The 17,198-nt window shown below is 40.8% G+C and overlaps 1 protein-coding gene across 2 annotated transcripts in view; it reads left to right on the forward strand.

The window, feature by feature from the left end:
• The window catches only part of ARHGAP10 (Rho GTPase activating protein 10), a 247,263-nt gene that overhangs the window by 222,310 nt on the left and 7,755 nt on the right, over positions 1-17,198 (forward strand). For both annotated transcript variants that reach the window (XM_007055702.4, XM_027818097.3), the window contains 2 exons: positions 10,248-10,388; positions 12,370-12,461. In XM_007055702.4, coding sequence (XP_007055764.1) covers positions 10,248-10,388; positions 12,370-12,461 — 233 coding nt within the window. The remainder of the gene's footprint in view (positions 1-10,247; positions 10,389-12,369; positions 12,462-17,198) is intronic.

Here is a 17,198-nt window from a genome sequence, read left to right on the forward strand (position 1 = left end):
AGGCATGACTTGCTCTTGGTGAATCCATGCTGACTGTTCCTGAACACTTTCCTCTCCTCTAAGTGCTTCAGAACTGATTCCTTGAGGACCTGCTCCATGATTTTTCCAGGGACGGAGGTGAGGCTGACTGGCCTGTAGTTCCCAGGATCCTCCTTCTTCCCTCTTTTAAAGATGGGCACTACATTAGCCTTTTTCCAGTCGTCCAGGACCTCCCCCAGTTGCCATGAGTTTTCAAAGGTAATGGCCAATGGCTTTGCAATCACATCCACCAACTCCTTTAGCACTCTTGGATGCAGCGCATCCAGCCCTATGGACTTGTGCTCGTCCAGCTTTTCTAAATAGTCCCGAACCACTTCTTTCTCCACAGAGGGCTGGTCACCTCCTCCCCATGCTGTGCTGCCCAGTGCAGCAGTCTGGGAGCTGATCTTGTTCGTGAAGACAGAGGCAAAAAAAGCATTGAGTACATTAGCTTTTTCCACATCCTCTGTCACTCGGTTGCCTCCCTCGTTCAGTAAGGGGCCCACACTTTCCTTGACTTTCTTTTTGTTGCTAACATACCTGAAGAAACCCTTCTTGTTACTCTTAACGTCTCTTGCTTGCTCCTGCAACTCTAGGTGTGATTTGGCCTTCCTGATTTCACTCTTGCATGCCCGAGCAATATTTTTATACTCTTCCCTGGTCATTTGTCCAATCTTCCACTTCTTGTAAGCTTCTTTTTTGTGTTTAAGATCAGCAAGGATTTCACTGGTAAGCCAAGCTGGTCGCCTGCCATATTTATAAATATTAATATATTCTTAACTGCTTAAGGGCAACTTACAAATATTTTGCTTTGCCCCACAAAAACCCTACAAAATTTAGCCCAAAAAAGCCTTTTAATGTCAATGAGGAGACATCACAAAGTTTAGAACCTGAAAAGGATGCCATAAAGCATGATGCCACTGATATGCAAAATGTAGCTGACAAAATGCGGGAAGTGGTAGCAGTTGATTGTATTAATATTATTGATAGAAGTATAGACATGCCTCAGGCATGTACAATTGATCCTTCAGAGGTGTTTGTCTCTGAAAGCCTGACCGAAGAAGTATTGGCAGATGATATAGGACATTTGGGAATTGCCCAGGAAGATTCCTTTGTAATTGAAGAGATGATTTCTGGTGATAATGAGGACTTTAAACCAAGATGTGTAGATACAGAAAGTAGAAATGAGGAGGAGGAGGATAAGATAAGATAACAAGATAAGAAATGGCAGAAAAATGTGATAGTTATTGATCAAGACTTGGAGGAATACAGTGAAAATGGAGATCTCCCTGTTCCAGTAAGTGAGCATGATACTGAAACATACAGTATTTCAGACTCTGAAGGTGTTCAGAGCACTGTAGTCACAGAGAGTGATGAGTTTGGTTTAGTGCCATGTCATACTTGACAATAAGGCTGACATGGATGAGGAGAGCACAGAGGGGACTGATGAACTGGATGATTCCCTGAACAAATTTGCATCTTCATTACAAGACCAGATATCTGAAATCAATAACTCAGATGAGGAGAGGGAGGAAGAGGAGGGAGAACAGAGTCTTCTCCTAAACCAAACAGAATGTGGTGGTATTATGGCTGCTGAAGATGAGCTGGACAATACTTACACTGCATCTGGGGATGAAGATGCACTGCCTGAGGAAGAGGAAGAATTGTCCGTCTCTGTTAAATATGAAGAGACAGAGCTGGAAAATATGTAGATAAATCTCTAAGGGTAGATTTGAATGAAGAGGATTTTATAGAGAAAGGAAGCTTTTGTGAAGAGGGCATACTAATAGGACAATTTATGGAATCTGAGCTCTTTTATGAATTTAATATAATTATAAAATTAATTGATTGGAATATAAATATTGTACTTACATTTCAGTGTATCATATATAGAGGAGTACAAATAAGTCATTGTATGAAATTTTAGTTTGTACTGACTTTACTAGTGCTTTTTATGCAGCCTGTTGTAAAATTAGGCAAATATCTAGATGAGTTAAATGCCCCCTGGAAGACCTCTGCGTACCCCCAGGGGTACACATACCCCTGGTTGTGAAACACTGTGCTAAATTATATTTTAGCTTTTTAGTATGGAAAGTCAAGGTGTTTTACTACTAGCAGTTTCATGATTTACACTGTTTTATTTAGGCATTGCATTTGTAAAGTATTCTGTGCAAAATACATTACAATTGTTTTATTTCAAACCACTGGGTCCCCCATATACCTAACCTGAAGAAGTGTCTACACACTGTAGTAGTTGTGGGTGGTAGTATGTTACCATCAAGATGTATGACCAAATTCTGTCCTTCGATACATACATACATACAGAACCTATTAAAATTAATAGGAGCTGAACATTGCTATTCAAGGGCGGGCTTAGATCTATATAATACATTAACATATAAAAATGCCTGTATTTTCAATTAATTTGCAGTTTGTCACTTGAATAGGATTTGTAGCAGTTAGTGAGCTTGATTCTAGTTCAGCAAAATGTGACATTGCAAGTTTTAGTACACTGGGGCTCAATTCACAACACGGCCAAGCCTGAAACATAAGGAGGCTGACGTTTTTTATCGTAAATCAAACTCTGAGTGAATTCCCTCGTTTACTATTCATACCAAATTTAAAATGTCATGAAAAAAATCTTTAACCTTGAAAGGCAAAAAGGTGAATGAAGTAAATCTGGGGAAGAGATTTTGCTTTTTTGTTACAGATATTTTCCTTTATGACATTTTGAGTGGCCTGGCCTGCTTATACGATATATATGCTATATATATATATATGTCATTGATAAGTACTTATTAATTGTAATAACATATTTCCCAAATGGGGCGAAAGGACAAAAGTCTTTAAAGCGTCCATGTAATTATAGCTGGGTCTATTTGCTCTCGTTTATATGGATGTGCTTTGGGCACTGTTGCCTCTGGATTGGATTGTAATTTTCTCCCCCCCCCCCCCCCCCGTTTTTTTTTTTTTTTGCTTGTAGTTAAGTGATGCAGATCCATAATGACTCTCTAAGCAAGTGGTAACTTTCAGTAGAAGCACGAAATCCCTCTTTTGTCTGCAATTTTTCTTCTTGAGGTTTTATGTCAGGAAAGGGGGGGGGGTGCATGCATGTGCAGGCTAGCTAGGAAAATTGCATTTAGCAAAAAGAAAAGGAGTACTTTTGCACCTTAGAGACTAACAAATTTATTTCAGCATAAGCTTTCGTGAGCTAAAGCTCACTTCATCGGATGCATGCAGTGGAAAATACAGTGGGGAGATTTATATACACAGAGAACACGAAACAATGTGTGTTACCATACACACTGTAACAAGAGTGATCTGGTAAGGTGAGCTATTACCAGCGGGGGGGGGGGGGGGGGGGGGGGGAACCTTTTGTAGTGATAATCAAGTTGGGCCATTTCCAACAGTTGACAAGAATGTCTGAGGAACAGCCGTGGGGGGCGGGCGAAATAAACATGGGGAAATAGTTTTACTTTGTGTAATGACCCATCCACTCCCATTCAAGCCTAAGTTAATTGTATCCAGTTTGCAAATTAATTCCAATTCAGCAGTCTCTTGTTGGAGTCTGTTTTTGAAGTTTTTTTGTTGAAGAATTGCAACTTTTAGGTCTGTAATCTAGTGACCAAAGAGATTGAAGTGTTCTCCGACTGGTTTTTGAATGTTATAATTCTTGACATCTGATTTGTGTCCATTTATTCTTTTACGTAGAGACTCTGCAACTGTGGGGCCTACTTCCGTTCCATTCCTCCTTTCGATTACACATCTGGGCAGAGTTCCTCTGGGCTGCGTCCGCTGGCTCCCTAGACACCTTCGAGGAGCAGTGGGCACTGTTCAGGGTTCTCTGCTTGGTGTCCCCCTCTGGATCCTTGCTTATGGCCTTATGACCTCACTCCTGTCCCTGTTTTCTTATTAGATGTCCCCCCAAATCATTTGAGCCCTGGGTTTAGTCAGTCCTCCTTTTAGGCTGGGGAAGGGGCTTTCAGATGTGGGTGGGCAAAGGCCCACCCACCTCCTGGAACTCATAGGTGTTCATTCCCTGCACTGTCACAGGTGCTCTAAGTTAAAATAGCCAAATACTTCTGTTTAAAAACTGTGTTCTCTTTCTCACTGTTCAGGTATTGCAAAGGCAGTTTCTCCAATTCTATCTTTAGTCTGAATTGTAAAATACTTCTTAACATACTTTTAAGTTTGTATTTCTTTCTAAATTTATAACTCATATAACTCCATTTAAAAAAGGGAATTTTCCTTGTGATGTGTCTTCTCCCCTCTGAAACTGGAAGGGAAGTATCTTGTGACTTAAGCCATAGAAATTATAATTGGATCTATTTGATATTCCTGGTTCTGAAACAGACTTTGGTGTGTGACTTCTGTCACTTAATCGCTCAGTCCCTCAGTTTTCTTCACGCCTAAAATGAGGATGATACTTTCCTGCTTTAGTGTGTTGTTTTTTGTAAAGCCCTGTGAGATCTTTGGCTACACGGCATGAAGAAGTGCAAAATATTTTATTGCTTTAATGAAGAAGAACAGCTGACACAATGCGATTTCTTTTTTCTGTGTAGTGTAGACTCTAAAGCTGAGCCAGCGATCCACCTAGTTTCGTCCAGTGATCATTTGAAATAGAGGAATGTGAAATCACTCACAGCTGAAGGTTGAAGATGCATTTGCAATAGTGCTCCTGTAGTGAGTTGCTTAGGCCTGGGAAATGCTCTCTTTGGGATTAAACCTTTTGTAGATGAAGGTGAAGAACAGTAATATTCAGCCTCGTTAAAGAAGTAAATATTTAAGAACAAAGCAAAAAATGCACACAGCAAAAAATGCACAGAGCTCCTAAATGTTTGTTTAGTGTGCCAGAGAGCTACTGTTGCTGCTGTTAATTATTTGTATTACAGTTCAGGGACCTCTTGTCCTAGGCACTGTACAGTAGTACTACTCAGACCTCAGCAGTTCAGGAGCCAAGTTAGTGGTCAACATTACCCAAAAGAACCACAGTAGTGTGAATTAATTGTTTCATTTTCTATAGTGCTATAAATTCATATTTAAACGGTATGATGGGAAATATTTAGTTTATATATATTACAGTACAAGTATTATATTATAAATGTTGCTGCATTACAGTAGACACAAACTGTATTTCTGTTTTCCTGTTCTGAAATGCACAAAAGAAGTTTGTATAATAGTGACCAGGGCTACATTTGACCATACTGTTTGTGTTTTGAGTGTGTCTCAGCCCTGGTCAAGAACCCTGTTTTGGAGCCTCATGGTTTCACCAGAATATGGAGTCTCCCTCTCACCTGCAGCCAGTTTCCTTCTCCTCTTGCTGGTTTGGTAGGCAATAAGGTTCCTTATTCCTCCAAAATCCTGTCCCATTTTGTTCCTCTCTCCTTCTAGCTTTGTCACCCTGACTCACCTAATCTCTGTGTTTTTAAACAGCTGAATTAACTCCTCACCTTTGTACTCTCTTCTGGGGAAATTCCACTGCTCCAAACTCCCCTGCCTGAGATCACCTGGAATTAATTGGATTCTTCCAGTTCAGGCACCCTCTTTAGTATACTTATTGCCTTGCCAGAGAACAGTCATTAGAATGCTAACAACCTCTTTTGTTTGTCTATAGCTTCTTCTAGACAGGGTGTGTGATATATGACAGAGTCCTTGTCAGCCCATGGTTAGTTTATTACATAATGAGAGTTAGAGTTATACATAGAGCTCATAAAATAAATCAGAATTCATAAGTTGTCCATAGACAGATTCCCCAAATCACCATAGAATGCCTTTCTGGATGTTTGTGAGCAGTGGGTTAGGAAACTAATGATCAAAGCAAAGCAACAGTAAATCTCAGGATGGCTGAAATCCTGAAGAGGAAAACCAGTGTCAAAGGAGCTGTCAGGGGAAGGAGGAAATAGCAATGTCCTGAACACAACGAAAGTCTTGGAGATAATTACTCCTATTTGTCTGACTACCAAATGAATTCCCATCAGCCTTGTTATGTCTACAGTCAGTCAGCTTATCTCCCTAAAAAACTGAAGTGGTTCCTTTCTGTAGCTTTGGGTGGTGATGCAAATTTGCAATCTCTGTACAGGTGGCAGGTGACTTTAATGACAGTCTTGAACCTTGTTATGTTCTTTCTGTGTGATTATCTGAGGTCTTTAAGTTATTTTAGAGGAAGAACACATTTAAACAGCTTTAAAAAGGACATGATCCAATTATACAGAAATCATACACACTAGTTGTGCTCATTTTTGTAGCCTGCTATTGTTTCATCATTGTCACCCACTCAGTGACTGCAGTTTTTGGAGGTGTGTGGGGGTATTTGGCACTTGTTTTAATTCTGCCTTTTGTGGTACAAGGGCAGTAATGCCCACCATTTTTGCAATTCCATTGAAACAGGCACAATCTAACTCGACGCTGAAGTCATGTGTTTCCTACATGAAACAGGGTTGGCCATCGCTTAGAATGTCTTCAAAAAGTGGTTTAGACAGCTAAAAACAGTGCACTAGAATCACTGTGTCATATTATATGGGATAAACTGTATACATGTTACCAGAGGGAGGGTTATAAAATAATGGGCTCTGCATTGCAGCCTATTTTCCTCTTTCTCTGACAGCAGCTCTTTTCAATCCAGGGAATACAATTACTCTTGATTTCTGGAAGAGGAACAGCCTTTGGTCTGCAGTTTGCTGTAGCATACAGATATACATATGCTTTATTTTGTTTTAACTAAATTATAATTTTAAAATGCTTTAGCCTAGGACAGCTGCTGTAGCTGTATGCTTTAGATTTACCAGACTGGCATGAAAGATCATTGCACTAATGTGTTAGCTGCTCCACTGAGACTTCACAGTCTAGGTTTAAAGAAACCTCTGTTCCAGTGTTGGCTGATCCATTTCTGTACAAATGAAGATTTATGCGTGCTGTACACGTTCCTTCCAAGTGGTGGTGGGTCTTTTTTCTTGACCAAAGGAGCGAGTTCCTGCCCTTTGGATGCTGTCCCCTGCTCTGGCTCAAACTACAACAGTAGAAACTGCATCCAGCAGTGTATCTTCCCCCCAACCCTCACCAAAAAGTCTGAGCTTTCATACAGTGAGAAAGTTTAATATGCATGGAGTGTGTTGTCTGGTGCTGGAGAATACTGGATGGCATATTGAATCAGAAATAGCCAATACCTTTTGATATATGTCTTATTGTAATAAAACATTTTAAAAGCACTTTTACAGAGTTTTGTGTCAGTAATACAGTGTGATATGACAGACACAGGGCTGCCAAACCCTTCTATGAAACAAATCTATTTTCTAAAAAGTTAGAGTATAGATTCTTTTCACAGGCTCTCTCTCTTGCTTGCTCTCAAGATAAGAGACTCCTCGGTAGCTGTGTTACCTTAGGAACCAGCCAGATAAACATCCAATAAAATCTTGTTTTCAGGAGTTTGTTTCTGAATATCAGTATGAAATCTCTAGCTTATTTTCAGTAAGGCTATTCCTCCTTCCCCCTCCCCCCCGATTCTCTATACCAGACAATAACATTTCTTCTCAAAGAGAGATGATTATGTCAGGGTTTTTTTCCACAGGAAACACATTGCATTCATTTCAGCCTTTAGGAGCGTGGATTTCTTTAACAGACTGCCTTAAATTTGAGATAAGATATACTAGTAGGTTTTTATTATCATCTTGGTAAACAAGGCTTTTCTTACAACTTTATCTTTAAATATCTTTTTGTGTAAATAACTTTACCACAAATATCCTTTTTTTTAAAAAAATCCTGCAGTAGGGGGCTTGTGCAGCACAGCATTGGAAAGATTTTTTGTATTGAGTAAAAACTTCAGTTTAAAAATAGAATCAAATCAGTGGTTCTTTAGGTAGCCAAGTATAGTAAATAAAAAAAGAAAATCTAAAATACAAGTAGGTCAGGTGGGTGCTTCATATTTTTGTTATTAGTGATTGTTTCACCATGTTATGTCCAGAAATAGGGTTTTTCATTGCTGCATCATAGACCATGAACTCTTGATCTGTAACCACAAGCTGAAACTGACAGGCGAATTCAAGAGCAGTACCACAGTGCTTTCTCTACAGCTGAATCATATTAAGAGAATACATCAAAAAGTGGGGGAGGGAGTAACACAGAGCTCAGAGGTGCCTGCAGTTCTAAAGGTTTTTCCACTGGAAATATTGGATTTACACTAGGCTCCCAGAGAATATAGCTACATTTGTATTCAGTTTTACACTGTGCCTCAGGTGAGGAGGTTGGTTGATACACTACTGATGATCTTGTGTAGTAATTCACATAACATGAGACATACATATTGATCTGAGCATTTCATTTCTTCCCCTACCCCTCTCTGGATACATTCTTCTCTCTGTCTCCCCCCTCCGCCAACACTCAAAGGGAACCCATCTTTTATGTTGTATTCATCCTTATGAATTATGTTTCTGGATGAGAGATTTTTAGTAAAAAATTTAAGTTTTGTTTCTAACCCCTCAACCTGATCTCTCTCTCTCACACACACACATACACGCACAAAACTAGTTGTTTTTCACTGGTACAGCTGGTCAAATAATTAGAAACAGAGTAATACATTTGGTAGGGGGTTTTTTGTTTTGTTTTTTTAACCAAATATTCATGGATGAATATGTTCATTATTCACTGGTTGAGAGCCAAGGATGCCAAATCTGAACTGCAATTCGAGAAGGCACTTCGTTTGGTAGAACATCCTTGAGTTGTTGGTGGTTGCTACATTTAGTGGTTTAAGTGGGTGCTGATATACTTTAGTTTTGGCAATAGAGTAAACAAACCCAGAATATTTTTTTTCCTTTCTTTATACTTTATATGGGTTTCAGAAATCAGCCTGGCACTGGTTTTAAAGTGGGAAATGTTAAAAGTAAATAAAAAACAATCCATATGATGTTTTTAAATGTTGGGCTTATTTAAATACAAACATACTTTAAGACCCTCAGCAGATGTAAATCAGCATTGAGTTATTGAAGGCTGCGAATTGGGACCTTAATATTTTCAGGCATGTACAAGTCTGCACCTTACTTAACCAGTAATGTAGTCAGATTAGCATAGTTAGCCCTGCAGGATGATTGGTGATGATGCCTGAATGAATGTTACCAACATGTTCGTCATTTGAACTGTGTTTTTACATAGGTGTTGCTTGCACTTCAGCGCCTTTATTCCACAAAAGATACGGATGTTCATTTTTTTTAACCACTTGGCCTTTTTTGTGTGTCCTGAAATGAGATTCAAAATAGGGAGAAACTTCAGGTTTTTGTGTCTTTTAGTTTTTTAACATATGAAATTAGAAGTAGTGTGTGTAGTATGTGGGAAGAATGGGAGCTTGTCTGTGTTTTACAGTCAAGGAGTTTAAAACAAGTTTAACCCTGGTCAATAGCTATTTCTTCTTCCTGGCACGTGTGCACCTGAGCATGCGCACACACAATATATAATATTCTTGGATGGTCAAGTCATTGCGACTTCTCATCAGCTCTGTTCACAGATGAGCACATTGTTTATGCTCAGCAAATAAGGTTATGAAAAAGGGTTTCTTTCTACGCCAGATTTCATTGTGACTCATAAGTATACAAGTTACTGTTTTCCAAAGATTCTGGTTGGTCTGAATCTTCAACAAACTGCCCAGGTTGTGTGGCCTCTCGATCTCAGTCCAGAAGCATCACAGTGAGCATTGTTCTAATATCACCGTTGGGAGGGGCTTTGTTCTCTTGACATCTCCACAACCCCTGACAGAGGCCATGAAGGCCCATGCCGTGCTCAAATGTGGCACTAATGCTGAGACCCAGCATCATGATCCCACCATTGTAATAGCTACAACGTCTTTTGAAAGCCTCCAGCCACACATGGCTTAGTGCAGTACTGAAAAGATCTTAAAATAGATTTGTCAAAACTTGTAAAGGCGTAGGTAGTGGCAGCTCAAATAATAGCCTGCAAGATGTGGTTCCATTGTATCTGCCTTTATTACATAACGAATTGGAAATGTTTGCATTTTTATCGAGTTTATCATCACTTGGAGAGATGTCTTTGTCCTGGGATATAGGGCACGTAGGAGAAATACTTCGTCAGGACATTTAGAACCATGGCTGGAAAATCAGTTCAGCGACCCCACTAATCTTGAGTTTTAAGGAGTTCAGTAGTCACAGAGTCCCACATGGAATGTTTCTGATGTGAAAGAGAATTGCATGCAAGTTATTAATGTAGCCCTGAAAAATTTCTTCCCTTAGTCCCAGTCAGACTCGTTCACCGATGGTCTCATGGTTGAATACACAGTCCACCACAACACCTACCTCAACTACCAGAACTCCAACACTGTCGTCTTTCCCCTTCCCCACCTCTGCCACAGGGAGTGACAGACCAGCTGAAAGGTACAATGTACACTTCAATTTTTGTTGATGTTTTCTTTACTTCCGTCTCTCTCTATCATTGTCCTAAGGAAAAAAGCAAACTTGGGTCTTAATGTACAATAGAACCTCAGAGTTAGGAACACCAGAGTTAGGGACTGACCAGTCAAGCGCATACCTCATTTGGAACTGGAAATACACAATAAGGGAGCAGCAGAGATAGCCTTCTCCCCAGCCGTCCCAAAAAAGCAAATACAGTACAGTACTATGTTAAGTGTAAACTACTGAAAAAAAAACCAAAGGGAAAGCAGCATTTTTCTTCTGCATAGTGAAATTTCAAACCTGTATTAAATCCAGTGTTCAGTTGTAAACTGTTGAAAGAACAACTATAATATTTTGTTCAGAGTTATGAACATTTCAGAGTTACAAACAACCTCCATTCCCGAGGTGTTTGTAACTCTGAGGTTCTACTGTAACACAGCAGTGGTTTTCAATCTGGGGGTCCGCAGACTATGTCTAAGGGGTCTGGGACGGGTTCTCATGGCCACAGAACAGTGGTTTTCAACCTGTGCTCTGGGGCGTCCGCAGGATTTCAATGATTTCCAACGGGGTCTGGACCTCCCTTCAGAAATGTTCAGGAGTCTGCACATGACGAAAGGTTGAAAACCACTGTCATACAGAAACCACCGCAAATTCAAGAATGCAGCCATTTGCAAGCAGAGAGATGCCTCATACTGCTCAAGGTGGTAGTTATAACTGCTTGGGGAATAATGCCAACAGTGTGAACTGTCTTGAGTGGATCTCTACTTCTTGCTTATAATGTATCTTATTTGCTGTTTTCCTCAATATTTACTATATTACAGGTAGATGGTCCCTAATCAAAACACAACTCCACCTGTATTCCTTTGCCTTCCATATCAAATTCGAGCTTCTTGTCCTTGCCTTCAAGACTCTGCATAATTCTTCCACTCTCCATGTTTCTACTTTCATATTTTTCTCCTCACTCCTTTTGCCCCCTCGATCTCCTCCCACTCTCGTCATTGTGCCGCCTTCTTTGTTTTCCTTCTGCCCAGGATGCACTAGGCCTCTATCACCTCATCTTTTCCTTCTTAAACAAAGGACTGCTGTACTACTAACTTTGCTGGGGAAAGCAGTCAGACATACTAACAAATCCTCTACGCCACTTTGTCAAAAATTCTGGTTTTGGCCACGTGTTACACTGTGCTACCGCTGTATTGTCCTTTTGACTCTGCACGTTCATTGGGTCAGGGACGGTGTCCCTTCCAATTTTTTTTGTACAGTTTTTTTGCTGTGAGGACTCAACAAATGATGAATTAAAAACATGGTTACTTTGTCAAAATAATGCATTGTAAAGCATCCAGTTACTGTTTATTTAGCCAAAAAAGCTCTAAGATTTCTGGTCATGGTAGCTTCAGAAGTGCATAGTTATCCTGGAAAAATTTGCAGTGATATTTCATTATCAAACCTCTTAAATACATCTCTAGAATAGTGTCCAAAATTTTACATAGGACAGAACATGTTCTGTGGTTTTCTAGACTGTTGTATGGTAAGAAACTACAAGAACAGTTCAAATACAGGACTGCATACAGGAAGACTGAAGACGTGAAGTTGAAATTCCCTGAATAAATGGGTCTCAATATCTAAAGATTATGATTTTAAGATTAAGTACTCTATCCTTTACCTAATGTTTGTTTCATTGCTGATTTCCTTGGGCAGTGTTTTACATAGTTTGTTTTTAAAAGTGAGATGTGCACAAGTGTGTGTGCATAGCTATGATTACATGTACAAACTGGATATGCACAAGTTCAGATGGCAAGCTGTGAAATGAAATTGTGCTGTTTGTGTGTGCAAATTAGGAACACGCAATTGTGCACATGAAATTCTGTGCTTAAAGTTCTGAAATTGGGCCCCAAATGTGTTATAAACGGATATTAGTTTCTTTTAGCCATTGATAAGCATATTTCATTTTATGTCACACTTTCAGTGTTCTCAACAGAAGAGCAAGAGCAGTGTACCCTTGTGAGGCAGAACATAGCTCTGAATTATCTTTTCAAATAGGAGCAGTTTTTGAAGATGGTAAGTACTCTGTACACACAAATGTTAAAACAAGCAAACTGAAAACCCTCCTAAATGGCCTCAGACAAAAATACATTCATAACTATTAGTGATATGGCAAGGTGGCTGACTACAAATAGTCCGGAACTTAATGGATTTCTGGCGTATTGATATACATTTTCTTGGGCATGTATTAGCGCACTGTGGTGACGATACTCTAGGATCAGGTGAGGAGGCACTTGCAATTGTGTAGAAATGCTGATTTGGCAGCACAGAAAAGCATCTCTGTATGTGAACTTTCTTTTTCATAAACTTAGCTTTGTAAATTCCATGGGGCTTTGTGTTGAGGCATCATTTTCCTAAGTTTACCTCAGGATTTAGAGCAGGATAGGGATTTTTGGGGGTGAGGGGGCAGGGAGGAATGGTGAATATATGTATATAAGGGGTGAGTATGCATTACGTGGGGCCAAGTGATGGTGTATGTCTATGCACACAAATATACAGATAAATATGGATGTCCATAAAGAGATCCTCATTTTGAGGGTGTACTTGCCAACCATCCTGATTTGTCCTGGGCATCCCAAATTTAGTTCATCTATCCTAGCTGCCTATCAGCTGCTTCTGTCCCAGGGACACTGAGTTGACAGGAGCTTTTCCTGTAGTTCTGCCCTTGTGCTAGCAGGGGCTATTATTTAATTCCTGAAGATCTAGGAGGGGACTGGACATGTCATCTACCCCTAAAAATGTCAGAGAAGGAGTAGCCAGCCTGGCTTCTCCCCACCAGGAGGACAGCAGAGCATGCGAGGACATGGAAGCAGGGGCTGTTGTGAAGGATTTTAAATGTTATGTTTGGCAGTTATTGCCCTATGAATGCAATGTACTATGCACTGCTATTAGAAAAGCATCAAATGATAGCAAGAGTACCCCACACCCTCCTCTGTTACAAGGCCTTGATACATGGTGTCACATTGAAAAAACCCCAAAACTTAAGTTCATCAAAATGCTCACCCAAATTTTGTGCAGTTTGAAGCTCCCAAGTTATTCTCTGAAAATTTTGTAAAAAATGCTGAGATCTGTGTGCTGGAACAAGGGGCACACTGATCCAGAAGAGCCTGGAAATTCTTCCCTTGGCCAACATACCTGGTACCTCCGAATTTATTCCCAGTTGTTCAACTTGCTACTAGTGTCATAAAGTTGATATGCGCTGTGTGACAGATATCGCAGCTCTGCTGTCAAACTGGGAGGGTGTATCTAGCATGGTCTCACAGGGGTCAGTCCAGGGTCCAGTCCTAATCAATATGTTTTCATTAATAACTTTTTGGTAGTGGAGTCAAGAGTATACTTACAAAATTTGCAGATGACGGCAACCTGGGAGGGGTTGCTAGCACTTTGGAGGACAGGATTAGAATTCAAAACAACCTTAACAAATCGGACAATTGGTCTGAATTCAACAAGATGAAATTCAATAAAGACAAGGGCACTTAGGAAGGAAAAATCAGATGCCAACTACAAAATAGGGAATAACTGGCTATGTGGTAATACTACAGAAAAGGATTTGGGGGATTATAGTGGATCACGAACTGAATATGCAATTGCAAAAAAGGCTAGTATTGTATTAACAGGAATGTCATATGTAAGACACAGGAGGTAATTGTCTGCTCAGCTGGGCACTGGTGAGGCCTCTGTTGGAGTGTTGTGTCTAGTTCTGGGTGCCCCACCTTAGAAAAGATGTGGACAAACTGGAGAGAGTCCTGAGGAAATCAATAAAAATGATAAAAGATTTAGAAAACCTGACCTATGAGGAAAGGTTCAAAAACTGGGCATACTTAAGTCTTGGGTGGGGGAAGACTGAGGGGGCACCTGATAAGTTCTTCAAATAGTCTGTGAAAAAGAAGACTGTGATCAATTGTTATCCATGTTCACTGAAGGTAGGAGAAGAAGTAACGGGCTGAATCTGCAGCGAGGGAGATTTAGGCTAGACATTAAGAAAAACTTTCTGTCAGGTTAGTAAAGCTTTGAAATAGGCTTCCAAGGGAGGCTGTGAAATCTCCATCAGTGGAGGTTTTTCTGAAGAGGTTGGACAAACACCTGTCATGGACGGTTTAGGTTTACTTGGTCCTGCCTCAGCACAGGGACTGGAACTGATGACTTCTCATAGTCTTTTGCAGCCCTACATTTCTCTGATTCTGTGATCTTTGGGGACCATTGTATTAAGTTAATTAATGGTTTATATATGACTGTGTTCTACTCCATGGGGGAAAGGTAATCACAGCTCCTCCAGGAACTAAAAGACCATGTGGTGATGAAGCTGAATCACTGGGACTAAACAATTCCAGAGAAGGTTCACCCTGTGAGGTGGTTTGCATATACTGGGTTTTCCAGAGACTAGGTAAGAAAGAAAGGGCTTTTGGTATAAAACAATGTTTTTTCAATCTTTTTTCATTTTGAATGGAGGTGTGGACCCCTTTGGAAAACTTAGAGTCTGTGAACCACAGATTGAAAAACACTTTCTATGGTAACAATAGCCTTTCACTGACCCCTTAGACATAGTCTGCAGACCCCAGGTTGAAAACCACTGCTATAAAAGGATAAGCTTGAACCAACTAGTGGCCTTCTTTCTGATCAGCCAATGGACCGGACCTTCTGCTACAGTGGGTCCCCCAGCCTTTGCAGAAGGTTTGGAAAGAATTTGGCCTAGTAAGGACCCATAAGACTGATGGGTGACCCCTGGTACATTTAAATCTGTTTGTGTTTATTGTGTTTTCTCTGTAACCTTAAGAATAATTTGCTTGCTTAGAAAGAGCAGAGTGGTGACTTGTAACTGCGGGCAATGCACTGTTGTTAGTGAGCCCCTGGAGAGAAAGCAAAGCACAGGCATTGGCCAAGAGGCAGACTGGCTTGCTAGGGATATCATAGTGTAAGGCAGAGAGCTGTGTAACCTAAAAACCTCTGGTCAGAAGGAGTAGGACTGCCCAGAGTCAGTTGATGGCTGGAGACCGGAGACCTGACTGGGTGCTCCTGGAGTGGACCATGTAGGGGGGATACATGTGCAGTTACCCTGAAATTGTGACACACTGTCCTAGGGGAAGGAGGGATTAAATTGTGCGCAGCCAAACTATACTGACTGGTATGTGCTTAGAGTGACACACAGACACCAAGGAAGAGAATCTCTGCAGTGTGCCCCTAACGCAGGGGGAATTCCAAGTTCCCAGCTTAGATCCAGTAGGAAAAGGAAAAAAGTACACAGACTACAGCAGCTAAAAAATCCACGCACAGGCATATTTTTTTAAAAAAAGATAGCTAAATATGGCCCATATATTCAGCAATGCATCCTACTAACTGTTATATTGGACCAAAAAATGCGTGTGGAAAGTTTCTCAGAAACTAAAAGCTTTTCATCACCTCCCTCTCCCCCACCCCACCAGAATGTTCCTTCTGAGTTTTTTAACAAGCTGGAACAAGTGAGGAGTTCAGCAGAATGTTTTTTTCACTGCACAAGAACCCCCTCTCTTCCCCCCCAGAAAAACAAACTTAATTTAAGCAAAAATATCATATATCACAAACTCTTGTTTGGCTGTGCAGAGACATATTCCCCCAAACAAGTCTGCTCCAGGTTTCAGTTCTGTGTGTTACAGCAGATGAGAAGATCTGGGGCTCCCAGTCACACTCTTCTCCCTCCAGTACTCTCAGTAAAGGAATGTGCTTGGTGGACGTGCTTCCTGTCACAGAGCTGCCTTGCAGGCAGATCACGTCTGCATCAAGTTAGGTGGGAGACCTTTTAAAGAGAAATTAGCTAAATGATTGTTCTCTTCAAAGTCTCTAATGCAAGTTATTTTAATTTACCATTTTTTTAACATGACTAGGAGGGATCTTCATCAGTCAGAGATCCACATAGAGGAAAAATCTGGGTTTTTGAAGCAAATGGTGTACAGGGTGGGCTTTCTAACACAACACCGAGGGCTGAATCCTGCCCTGTGTTGCACTCTCACCAGCTGAGTGGGGGAGAAGGGACTGTTGGGAGCTTTGTCCCCTCTCTTGTGCACTAATATGGCCACAGGCCAAGATTCTTTCCTAGTGCAAAGGAAGGATCCTAGGAGTGAGGCCCAGTTGCCCAAATCCAGGGTGCACCCAACAGGGCATGGTATTTCAGTTACAGCACATGGCCAGGCCCCCAGCCAGCTGGTACTTTATGTCCAGGGGGATAGTTAGGAGCCAGGAATTATGTTGCTGCTTTTTCAGAGCCGCAGTAAAGTTCGTCCAGCAGCACATCCTCTCTCCCTTGGCCTGCTTTGCCCTCCTTCTTTGCACCAGGATAAGAGGAGTTTTGGGCTGAAATCCTTCTCACCCTGGCCGAATTCTGCCCTTGGATATGTGGGCAGCGCTCTTAGCGGCAGACTGCTTTTGGACTATATCCTTCCTAAAAGTTGGACTATACAGTAATTTGTAGTTAGGAGTGGAGAATAAGAATGGGATCATAGTGAAAGCTAATTATAGCCTTACCAATGGACTCACTGCTTTTTATTTATTTGGTTTGGTATCACGCACAAGGTCCTAGATGCCAGGCAAGCAGAAAAGAAGGCAAAATTTATAATCTAAAAAGCAAGACAGGAAAATGGAAACAACAGAGAAGTAATGTGGTCAGGGTGAGACTAGACATGTCATAATGACAGTTTTCAGAGTAACAGCCGTGTTAGTCTGTATTCGTAAAAAGAAAAGGAGTACTTGTGGCACCTTAGAGACTAACCAGTTTATTTGAGC

This window comes from Chelonia mydas, chromosome 4 (genome assembly GCF_015237465.2).
Source record: "Chelonia mydas isolate rCheMyd1 chromosome 4, rCheMyd1.pri.v2, whole genome shotgun sequence".
NCBI lineage: Eukaryota > Metazoa > Chordata > Testudines > Cheloniidae > Chelonia > Chelonia mydas.